Source organism: Hydra vulgaris, chromosome 01, assembly GCF_038396675.1.
Source record: "Hydra vulgaris chromosome 01, alternate assembly HydraT2T_AEP".
Taxonomy (NCBI): Eukaryota; Metazoa; Cnidaria; class Hydrozoa; order Anthoathecata; family Hydridae; genus Hydra; species Hydra vulgaris.
The window spans coordinates 21,419,362-21,431,593 of NC_088920.1; the positions used below are offsets into that span (position 1 = coordinate 21,419,362).

The 12,232-nt window shown below is 28.8% G+C and overlaps 1 protein-coding gene across 1 annotated transcript; it reads right to left on the minus strand.

Moving 5' to 3' along the window:
* Window positions 1–819: 819 nt before the first annotated feature.
* LOC136074214 (uncharacterized) lies at window positions 820–1,218 on the minus strand. Its single transcript, XM_065786519.1, has one exon. It carries the CDS (start codon window positions 1,216–1,218, stop codon window positions 820–822), a length of 399 nt encoding a protein of 132 aa, XP_065642591.1.
* Window positions 1,219–12,232: the final 11,014 nt, after the last annotated feature.

Here is a 12,232-nt window from a genome sequence, read left to right on the forward strand (position 1 = left end):
AAAGGTATCAAAAAAAGAAAAACATTTTTATTAGGAATTTTTATTGTATTTTATATTTATTATAAAAGAATTTATAATTTTTATACAAAATAATGTTAAAAAATTAAAAAACTGACTAGTAAAAAATATAAATGGGAAAAAAATTGGACAAAATTTTAGAACCAGTTTCAAAAATATTTCAAAAAGCAATAAAAAAATAATTTAGAAACGTGTTGTTCCTCCATTTTTTTTCAAGCACTCTTGTACTCGTTCTGGCATTGAATTCATTAAAGTTTTGATTACTTCATCAGGCACATTTTTCAAATGATGAGAGATAGAAGATTTCAAATCTTTCAAATTGTAAAGTTGTTCTATACCATGCTTGTTATCAAGCCACGACCATAAATTCTCTATTGGAATCAAGTCTGGACTATTGGCAGGCCATGGAAGCACTTGAATTTTATTAGAATTGAACCAATCGCTAACAACATGCGCTTTATGACACGGCGCATTATCTTGCTGGAAAATAAATCCATCTTGCAACTGCCATAAATCAATGCTAGGAATAAGCGAGTTTTCCAAAATTTCGATGTACCTTTCTTTGTTGAGTCTACCATCGAATAAATGAAAAACGCCAACTCCACAGGCACTCATACAGACCCAAATGCCTATTGAACCACTGCCTTGTTTTGTTCGTTTTAAAATGCATGATTCATCAAACCGTTCGCTTGGTCTACGCAACATTACGCAACCTTTTCTGTTGTCTACCTCAACGTTCATTTCATTACTAAAGACCACACGGCTCCACTGATTTGTTGACCAATTTTTATGTAGTTTGCACTACTCTTTCCTGAAAAATTTTTGTTTTTTATTTAAGCGTGGTTTTGTTGCAGCAGCACGCCATAAATAATTTAAATTGTGGAGGACCCTTCGCACAGTTCTAGGGCTTGCTTTCAGACCATTTGACAGTGTCCATTTCGTAGACAAGTCTGTAGATGATGCTTGTCTGTTTTCTTTTATTAATCTCACTAACGAACGAACATCACTGTCATTTGAAATTTTATTGCGTCCAGTCCTATGACGATCATTAATTGACCGGGTCTCTTTGTATCGTTGAATTATGTTAATAATGCAAGAGTGAGACCTTCCGAGGTTTTCTGCTATTTGCCTGATGCTATAGCCTTCTTTATTTAATATAAGAGCCGTGTATCTGTCTTTTTCTTCGATCTTTGCACGCATTTTTGCAATATTTTTATATCCTTATTGCAATTCAAAAAATAAATGTTTCTTTGATATTGAAACTCAGGTTTCGACATTTTATTTTATAGCCAACGTAATAAGCAATTAAGACAGTTAAAAAAAAAAAGGGAATATTATTTTTAATAAGTGCAAATTAAAGATTTGAAAGTGGTCGTTAAATTTTGTCCAATTTATTTAAAGAAGATTTATAGGTACACATCAGTTTTTTAATAAGTTAAACGTTATTTAATTAGAATTAGATTAAAAAAATTATACCACTTTAATCCGTATGTTTTAATTAACAAGATATTAAAAAAAAAAAATTTAATATGTCAATTAGAATCTTCTTAATTTTAATTTAAAGATTAAGAAACCAACTAAAAAATGAGTGGTCTCTAATTTTTGGCCACCGCTGTATATATATATATATATATATATATATATATATATATATATATATATATATATATATATATATATATATATATATATATATATATATATATATATATATATATATATATATATATATATACATATATATATATATATATATATATATATATATATATATATATATATATATATATATATATATATATATATATATTACCATTTAATTACCAGGATTAAAATACAAATTATATATTCTTTTCCGGCTTAACTGAAGCTAAATTTTGAAAATTTAGTATTTAAAGTTTATTAAATATTTAAAAGTCAATTGTTGACAACATGCAGCAAAAAAATTAACAACTCCTGTTTTTAAAATAGTTATAGGTAATTTATAATATATATATTAAGGGTAAGTATGTATAAATGTTTTAAAATTCTACAAGGATAGATTATTGCTAAATGTAACAGCTTTATTGCCAATATTTACAAGTATTTCACGTTTTTCAGACATATTTTACCATTTTTTTGACTTGTTTGACTTCCTAATCACGGTTTGTAGATTTGGGATCATAATATCAATGAAATACCCTATGAAAATCCATTTAGGTGGTAACTGTGTATACTAATTGTAGCACAAAATGAGTAACTTCAAAATCCTGCATTAAAATCCAACGGACTTATTTGACATTTAAGTTTTTATCTACAAGTGTTCCTTTCATATACGTATATGAAAGGAACACTATATACCAAAATATTTGTTTTCGTGAAATTTTTATAAAACATAATATCTAGATCTGTAAAAATGGGGACTTTTTATTTTTATTTATTTATTTTTTACAAGACTTCACTTGAGAGATAAATAACAATTTTCTTTCTGATAATTGATTAGAATACTCTTCAAGGTAAGACACATGGGAAAGCAAATGTTTCAAACTTTTTTTCTGAAATAAATTATGTAAAAAATATTTCTAGTGCAGAGTTTAGATTTTCTTGCTATTATACTCAGTCACACATTTCAGGAGATTCTTGGCATAACCAGGATGAGAAGAGTTTTGTTTGTACCTATCCCAATAAACCTTGATGTTCGAGTGCAAGGCTTCCCTGCTCACTGAAAAGGCCCAATCCTGTTTTCTTCGTATTGATGAACTGAGGCACATGCAAAAACACTGCATGTGCTTTAGGGGTAACTGAAATCGGAAGTTTAATGTAGCTCTGTTGGAATTGAGCAATCTTGAATTCGTAGTCAGGGTCCAAATTCTGGCAAAAGCAAGAAGTCACAACATCTTTTAAAGCGAAAGGGTTTGAATGAAGCCATGAGCTTGAGCAAAATTTTCCTTTTCTGAAAGCAGTTAGAGTTTTCTCAAACCTCTCAAGAGCTTCAAGCAGTCATTTCAATTGAAATGATCACCATGGAAAGGCTAGATGGGAATGTGAAGTGATGGGGGCCATTCCATGGTTTTGGGCCAAAGATCACAAAGAGTTTTGATCAAGTGATTTCCACACCAAGTAGTAAGTCAAGCTCCATGGGTGGGAGCGCCTCACAGACAAGCTTGTCATTTGAAAAATCGAAGTCCTTTCATTTTCTCAAATCTCCTCCTGCTCTGATGAATCGGAATGTTGTTTCTGATCTCAACATAAGTTCTCAGGTGGCCACAGTTTTAGATATTTGGTGATGAGGCATCACACCAACAACATGAATGCTTGCTGCTGTGAGACTGTATTCCACATAAAATATTTGCCAGCTTGAGATTGCAAGAAATGATGAGAGTATCTTTCTGACATTCTTCTTGAACTTGAATGAGATTCAAAATAGCCTTCACATTATGGTAGCTCTCTGAAGTGTTTTGTACAAATGCTATTAGGATTTGTTGCTTTACACTTGTTACTTTGAGTGAGAATTGAGACATCAGCTTGATAGTTTTCTAACTGGGCTGTTTGGTGGCGTTTTATCCTCCTCCAAAACAATGTGAGTGAAGCTTACTTTCAGAAAGGAGCCTCCTCCACCGATTCCCAACTTCAAAATGGCAGATTCTGTTAATTTTTGAGCTAATTTTAATGCTTCACTGAGACTGCTGAGACTTTGGCAATGAACCACCTGGCATGATTCCTTATTTTCTGCCAGAGTTATGCAGCTGAAAATAAACTGATCATGAAGCTTTTGGCCAGCTTAAGCAAACTTTCGAGGGAAACTTACCTCCACCAATCTTACAGGATAAATTTGATTCAGAGATGAGCCAAGTTTTTGCATTACATTGTTAGACAGTCCAGTATTCTGCTGTATTTGAACCATATTTTCCGTTGTAAGAGATTTTTTAAAGAGTTGCTGAGCTGATGATAGATCTAAAAAAAAAAATAGAAAGTTTAAAATCAATCAAGTGATTAATCTAGGTAAGGATTTGAGAATTTAATTTAAAACAAAATATAATAACAATATTTTTTAGGTAAATTAAATTAGAATCAATCAAGAATATTGGAGGAGCATTTTTAATTTACTTTAACTTTGCCTCTCCCTATTTAGCCCTATTAAAATATTTGATTGACAAGTTCAAACTTTTTTTAAAAGTAAATTAACAATATCAAATCAGCACAACATACCTCTTCTCATAGACAACATCTTTCCACTTGGTTGACTAAGCCTGATGGTTCCATTTAGAGAGGCACTTTTAGAAGCCAAAACTGCTCATACAACTTGCTCTGCTCCTATGAGATCTGCAGCCACAATTTTTCTCAGATTTTTATGGCGAGTTCCTAAAGTGCAGTTGTGAGGAAGCCCACGTCCAATAATTGACAAGCACTTTGTGCAATGTTTTTCAGCACTGAAGCCTGCTGTGGGAGTTTGAGCCAGCAAGAAGCCTGCTGTGGGAGTTTGAGCTCTGAGTCTTAGAATTTGCTGAATGGATACTTTTCTTTTCCCTTGAGCTTCGCAATTTGGCAAAGTAAGCACTCACAAACATCAGAAAAACGAGTTGCAGATTTGATTAAAATTGTCTCTAAGTTGTTAATTTTTGGCACAACGGTTGTTTTCCCATCACAAAACTTTCCAATCTGAGATCGGCATGAGGTACAAGTTGCCAAAGGCACTCTCTCATCATTGAAATCGAGATCTTTCTGGATTTGTTGAAGGATTTTTGATTTGTAGTTTTTGGTCAGCTCTTGGTCACTTTTTTTATGCAAATGACACAAACAGATTTTCTGCATTCTTCATGGGCCTTTGCAAACGTTGGCATATTCAAACTTAACAAACATATTCACAAAAACCTTGTTTATAATTTTCTTTGTTTTGTACAACTGCTTCTTCCGGAAAAAACTCGAAATACGGACACAAGGTTCGAGCTTTTAAAAAATGCTCTTGAATCAACGTAATAAATCAAATTTTGAAAAAAGTTATAAAAATAAGAAAACTTTAATATTTGATTGGCAACATTTCCTATTTTATTAATTTTTTCCACAGAGCATGTTTACTGTATGAAATTAGAACTGACAAAGTCCAAATTTAGAACCTATAGTTTATAAATACTTAGAGATACAAGTTTCCATTTGGATGTTAATGATGGATTTCAAAACTGAAATGTTTTTAATTTACATAACAGGCACTTCAGCTAACAAATTGCCACTATTTGATGAAAGCCAATGTTTTTTGATTCACTTATAGATAGCAGTTTTATTATTGAAAGGAACATTCTGTAATTGTGCTTGTTTTATTGTAAAAGAATTTTTTTTGCTTCTTGTTGCAACGCATTTTTTTAAACTATGTTTATTTCCTATTACTTCATTTTTTTTAAAGGGCAATAAAATGGGTTTTAGTGATATATTAATTCAACATTGATAGATATAATATAAAACTAGTAATACGGCAATGATGAAAATAAAAATGGCAAGTTTGGGGGCAAGTTGTTATATGACTATAACATATAACTATGTACTTTTAACAATTATTTATCTTTTTAAGATTTTTGTGTTTGAAAAAGATTTTTTCAACTCAATTTTTTCAAATATCTCTTCATTTTCAGAAAAACTACAAAAAAAACTTTGAAAGCACAACTTAAAATTTTATATCGTGAAAAAAAAATTAAATAAATTTTTCGGTTTTCATTTTATTTACTGTTTTTATTTTTTTTCTTTAGCCGACATGTTATCCTAAACTTAAAAATTATCCTTTAAATGGCACTGTAGCGATTAACTTCTGTTGCAATTAGACTAATGATAAATGCCGGTCAGTTAATTTAAGTTAATATAATTCAAGTTAAATACAAATTAAAATATAAACTATAACATATCTATACATATATGTGTAATTAAATGATAACGAAAAAAGTATTCGCTTTTTTAAACTTTTTGTAAAAAATGGCAATATTAATTTAAATTTAATATGTGTGTAATAAAAAGTTATTAGTTTTGTTTTATTATAATTAAAGTTATACTTTTAAACTACTTTTCGCTATTTTACGCAAATATGTGTCTTAGTTACCGATCAAATGTCTGCTTTGTCCATATTATAAACAAATTAAATATTTCATATACCATTTTAGGTTAGAGTTCCCTGTTCAACAGGAATTATGAAGTTGATCAACGATCTTTACTTTGAAAAAATCGAATTATAATAAACTGTTTTTTAAGTCTCATGCAAATAAAGAATCTTACTACAAAAACATAAAATTATTTATAAATATTGTACAAAATTAAAACAATTTATTTCATTTCCAACTTAACTTTATCAAATTGAAGTAAAAAAAATGGCCATCTCTAAATCTAAATATATAGTAAAAATATGAAAAAATTATAATAAAAATCATAAAATATATTTAATTTTAATTTATATACTTAATTAATAATTTTATGTAAATATATATGCTAACATAAATATTGAAAATCTAATATTTCTTAATAAAACAATAAAAAATCTCACACCCAAAACTCTAGATGTTTAGAAACTGCCACGATGTAAAATTTACAACCCCTTCAATTTGAGAGGGGTTGAGTTCATCACATGGTCATTACTCTCAAATGGAAAATATGAAATTTTTTTTTTCGTTGAATTCATAAGTTTTAGATAAACCTTAAACGCAAAAAAAAAAGTAAACAAGTGGAATCAGATTGTTGTAATTAAAAAATAATTTGAAAAATCTGATCTCTTTTTAATTTAACCCTTAAACCAATTTGGTTTAAATAATCAGTATTTGCGGTAGTTGGATTAATATTAAATGTTCAAGTAAGCACGTTTTCAAGATGTCTAGGTATTCTAGGTTTAAGACGTGTTTAAGATGTCTAGGTATTTGCAACTCATTTCAGACTATTTTGAAAAAAGCTAGTGATATGACATGTTCGTTACCATCTCTCTTATTTCTTAACGAATGCAATCAAGCAACGAATGCAATCAAGCTTTGGAACCAAAGCATAAAGCATGTGATTGTCCTATTTGCTAATTAGGAAAGCCTAAACTTTATAAAAAACCTCTTTTTGGACTCGCAAAGGCATTCAAAAAATATCTTAAACATAAAATATCTTTTAAGCCTGAAGCTTTTTTAAATCCTTGCTTTTTATAAACATAAAAAAAAAATGTATGCATTGTTTGTCAATTATAGCTCGAGGTTTCAATCATTTCTGCAACTCGCAAAAAGACGCTAAAACTCGCTTTGAAACAAGATTTAGTCAACGTAGATTAATTCGGAACAGAGTAAATTGAATTTGCTGAGTTGAAAGTTATTACAATCAGCATCTTACACAATATCTGGTTTTATCTTAATAGTTCTATAATCTTTACTTAAATCTTAGTTAAAATCAGGTTATCTGATTTTATCGTCGCATAATCTGCATAAAATATTGAAAGATTTCTTTCAGCATCCAGTTTTCAACTATGCAACGACAAAAGGAAAAACTGAAGAAAAAAAACATATTATTTACTGCAAAAATATGGAGGATTCAAGTAACAAGGTACTAACAGAGATCAAAGCTAGAAGCAATTGCAAAACTTGAATTTAATGGCGGAGAAACATTTTTGAAAAAAGATATTGGCTGATATTAAAGTTAGTGACAAGATTGACAAAACACGTAGCGCTCAACAAAAAAAACTTAACATGCCAACAGGTTAAATAGCTCAAGACAGAGTTGTTAAACTTCAACTCATTGATACCATTGATTGCAAATCTACCTGAAACATACAAGAATGTCAAAGCGTTGTATATTATTCAAGTGAAAGATGTGGAATTTTACATTTCGTTTGATCTAAAAATGGGTAGTATAACTTTTGGATTTCAATCCCATTCAAGCAACCATCTTTGCTGCTGGTACAATTTTAGTTTCAACATTCTATTAGATGGTGGATCTTTAAGATCTTTGGCACATTGAAGGAAAGATAGGTCAAGTTTGTTGCTAATGGCTCAGTTTTAAACTTTGAAAAAATTTGCAAATATAATCTAAACACTGTTGATCAATATGGACAGTGCTCGTTTTAGATGTTATTACCCTAATCGAAATCCATCTTCTTCTTGGAATTGTTAATCATCTTTTCAAAAGTTTTTTAGACTTGTGGCCTGGAGCCAGAGAATAACCAGCTGGTTGTACATTCACCTCCAGCCGTAGCATGGTGGACACTTCAGAGGCAATGATTGCTATAAATTTTTTTAAAAACGTTTTTAAACAAATGGTTGAAAAAGCTTGCGCCTATAAAGTCTTTAGTTTTACTGAAACTCTAAAAAATTTGTAAGAAGTTATTTATTCATGTTTTAAAACAAGGCCTTTTAGTTTTGTTTCAAAATATAAAGAAAAATTGATATTTCAAAATAGTTTTGAATTCTAGTTATAATGCATTTAATTTATTTAACAGGTAAATCAAAGGGTCTATTTTGATGACAAACTGATTTGACAGGCATCAAAATTAATTAACTTCAATTGTAACTTTTTTGCAGTTCTTGTGTTCACTAAAAAAAGAACTTTTTGTTTCGGCTTCCTCTTCTTCGTCTGTCTCTTTTTTTTTTTTTTTTTATTGGTCTTTTTCATCTTCCGTTTCTTACCTATCGTAGGTCACTTTTTCTTTATTGCTATTTTCTTTTTCAATTTATTTTTTATCGTTCGGTATTTCCACAATTTTGTATCTGCAAACACTAGTTAGATCATTTTGTGTTCCACCTTCACTTTAGATTGACTTTATAAAAAATCACTTATTTCTAATTATTTATTGAGCATATATCGGTTTGTTATTATTTGCCTCATTATTTTTAAAAATTTATTTCCATTTTTGCTTTTCTCTTCATTTCTTTTTTCAGCTGGATCTTTTGACAAAACTCTACAAAAATGATCCTTGTCATTAAAAACCATGATGCATTTCACAAAAACACACATAAATATTTCGGTTCTTGGTAAGAAACATATTTATGTGTATTTATAAATATATACTTTGGTTCTAATACAAAATATTTTAATTATTATTGATGTAATTTGTTTTTTTTTTTTAATGAAATATTATTCTTGAATTAATTTAGTTTTTTACGTACTTCCCAAGGTTACGTTGGCGTATTTAAGACAGTTATGTATAAAGAAAAAAAAAGAAATTTCAAGGTGAGTTTCCACTCATCTGTTTTTCTACGGAAACGGGAAAGAGAACGGAAAATAATCACACGAGCATGCGCAGTTTTCCTTCGGACAAATAAAAAGTTTTTATTACGCATGCTTACGTGTTTTTTTTTACCTTTTCTTTCCTTTTCCGCTCTTTTTATCGTTTATCTTTTTCCGATAATGAGTTTTAAAAAGTTTTTTTATACTTTTGTCGTTTTTGTCAATAACCACGCCTTTAATTTAATTGTTTTGGTTTAATCTAAATTTAATTGATTTGATTTTTTCAATTTTTTTGTAATCAATACTCAGTTAGGGTAGAGTTGTTGAAAGTGCATTTTTTTTTGTTGCTTTGAGTGTAAAAAAATATATTTAGTTATTTATCCATTTAATGATAACTTATTAGCGCAAAACCAAAAAAAACTTTGCAGCTCAAAATAGACTCATCTAAAGGTCATCGATTTAGGTAAAGGTCATCAAAATGATCATCAAAAGAGGTAGATTAATAAAATAAATTCGTATCATCTGAAAACATTCAAAAAATGTAAAGGCTTTTAAATGTTTTAATATTTTTATTAGTATCACCCTCAATTTTTTAATTAAAATGCAATAGTAAAAAATATTGAAAGCTTTTTCTAAAATAAAGAAAAATCAAAAAAATTTTTATTTGCAAATTTAAAGAAATGTCCTCGAAAACAATTCGGTAAATTGTTTTGTTTGGGAAAAAGTTTGTATTAAGAGCATTTTTTGAAAGGTCAAAAAATGCTCTTAATACAGGATAATACGAGGACATTTACTACAGACTCTTAATACAGTATAATCTTTAATACGAGGACATTTCTTTAAATTTGCAAATAAAAAGTTTTTTGATTTTTCTATATTTTTTGATTTCTGAATTGTTTAAGTGATGTCGAATTTTTATTAAGTGAAAAAATACGGGGGAATTAGAATAACTGTTTTCACTGTTCCTGTTTTTAGAGATATATACAGATATGAGTTTGTTAGGATATTGTCTATGAAAGTAAATGAAGTTGAAGTGACTTAGGAAGGTTTATTTATAAATATGAATATACCGTGCTGAAATAAATCGTCTAAGAAGAGTTTGTGTTGCCGAATTCATTGTATTTCGAACTGTCCATGTTCACGTCTCCCAGTGAAAACGATGTAAACATTTTTTTTAGTGTAATTTTTGATAAAGATCTGTTTCAAATAGTTAGAAAATTCAATAATATTGTCACTAAGTGGTTTAAAATAAGTAGTTACTATGATGCGTTTTTTATTAAGACTAATAATTTCAACATCAATGTCTTTTTTTATAGGTGTGTGTGTGTGGTTTTTAAGGCACTCCCAAAATTCCTTATATTTATTTTTATTTATTTTTTATATATTTATTATATTTTTAAATTTATTTATTTAAATTTTAACCACGCTTTTCCTTTTTTTAAAAGAAATCAAAAATTAGAAATTTAAAAATTTGAGTTTGTTGGAGAAGATACGTTTGTACCCCCCTGTCCCGTAAAGTAGGTAATTTTCAACTTATAGTCAGTTTTGTTTGGAATATAATCGGCGAGTCATGGTACATATCCAGTCATCGTACATCATAGTACATTTGGCACATTTTAATAGGTATAATTATAGTTTTGAGAACTTTTTTTTTTTAAGAATGCAACCGCCACTTTTTGGAGATTTTTCCCGTCCCCCTCATTCATTACTAAATTTATCTCCTGCTTAACCTTTGCTTATTTGCAAAACTCTTTTTAAATATTTATCCATACTTAATAATAGCGTACTCATTAAACCTTGCTAAATCTTTTGACATATTTCACTAGCTTTTTTCTTGTTTCTTGTGTTTTGCTCGCGTAGTTTTTTCTATACAACTGTTATATTTACAGTTCATTAAGTTACTATTCCATGACACGATAATTAATACAATATAAAAAACATATAACATATCAAAGTAACGATAGTTTCTCATCATGAAAATTAAAAATCCCTCTTTCAAAATATAATTATGTTTCTTTAAATATAAATATAATATTGTAAAAAAAACTCGTAGAAGACCAGGAAGAATATTGTAAAAAATCATATCATAGGTACCCTTTGAAATGTTAAATAAAATGTAGTTTATTTTAATATATATATATATATATATATATATATATATATATATATATATATATATATATATATATATATATATATGTAATACATACATATATATATATATATATATATATATATATATATATATATATATATATATATATATATATATATATATATATATATATATATATATATATATATATATATATATATATATATATATATATGTATGTATTACATATATTATTCTATTATTGATATAATAATATATAGTCATAAATGGTTAAAAAGTCAATGATATACAAATTACTGCATTGACTGTTAACACTACATACACAACTATAAGACTCAAAACAGTTCACAACTCTCACTGACCCTTGTTATACTGCAGCAAAGCACCGCACTTATTGACACTCGTGTCAAGAAAGCTACTCACAATTGTATGCAAGTTGTACTGAGTCCCACTAAGTGTCCTCTGGTTCTAGTATCAGTTCAGAAGTCTGTGGCAATTGTCCTAACAGGATACTCTGAGAATAGTCCTTTTGGGATAACACAATGGGATACCTTAACAAGATACCCTGGTGTAGACCCAGAGTCGAACTTCTCACAGGTGAAAGTTGGAGGTCTTCTTGTACTCATACTGTACCAGAAGGCGCGAATCCATACTGTACTCGAGACGTCTATGACATATTTATATCGATAATGTATGTTTACCTACCTAATAACACATGATAACTACTTATAAAACAAATAATTCTGCTCCATCACTAATACTGTCTACACATCACACTTTCGCATTGACACTAACGATAATTTAGTAGAATAACAGTCAATGACTCTTACATATCTCGACTATTGTTTATTGTTTTTTTTTATTTTCACAGCATTTTATTGATCAGTTTTTTAGTATTTTTCTACTTTGAGGCTTTTTTGTTTTCCACTGTCCTTTTGTTCTTTTATCTCACTC